Source organism: Corvus brachyrhynchos, unplaced genomic scaffold (assembly GCF_000691975.1).
Source record: "Corvus brachyrhynchos isolate BGI_N302 unplaced genomic scaffold, ASM69197v1 scaffold94, whole genome shotgun sequence".
Taxonomy (NCBI): domain Eukaryota; kingdom Metazoa; phylum Chordata; class Aves; order Passeriformes; family Corvidae; genus Corvus; species Corvus brachyrhynchos.
In genome coordinates, this window is record NW_008238330.1 from 7,734,978 (window position 1) to 7,735,230 (window position 253).

The following is a 253-nucleotide window of genomic DNA, read 5'->3' on the forward strand; positions in this document are numbered from 1 at the left end:
TCTGCGGGGACCGGCTCCGAGGTGAGGTTCCTACCCCAAACCCTGCCCCCTCCTCGCTCCCTCTGCCCCCGCTGGGATGGGAGCCAGCCCTTCCGCCCGGGGGAAGTGCGGTGGAGCTGAGCGTCGCTTCCCGTCCCTCTTTCCGGCAAGTGGCGGTACCCTTGCCCCGTGGCACGGGATGGCTGTTGCCGGGGGAGGGAGCGCCGGGACATCTTTCCCCGGGAAGCAGCGATCGGGGGCCGGCGCGGGGGAC

At 72.3% G+C, this 253-nt stretch overlaps 1 protein-coding gene across 1 annotated transcript in view; it reads left to right on the forward strand.

Moving 5' to 3' along the window:
• Window positions 1–2: 2 nt before the first annotated feature.
• The window catches only part of DPY19L1 (dpy-19 like 1), a gene marked incomplete at its 5' end in the record, with an annotated part of 43,756 nt that continues 43,505 nt past the window's right edge, over window positions 3–253 (forward strand). The window contains one exon of the mRNA XM_017734598.1: window positions 3–21. Coding sequence (XP_017590087.1) covers window positions 3–21 — 19 coding nt within the window. The remainder of the gene's footprint in view (window positions 22–253) is intronic.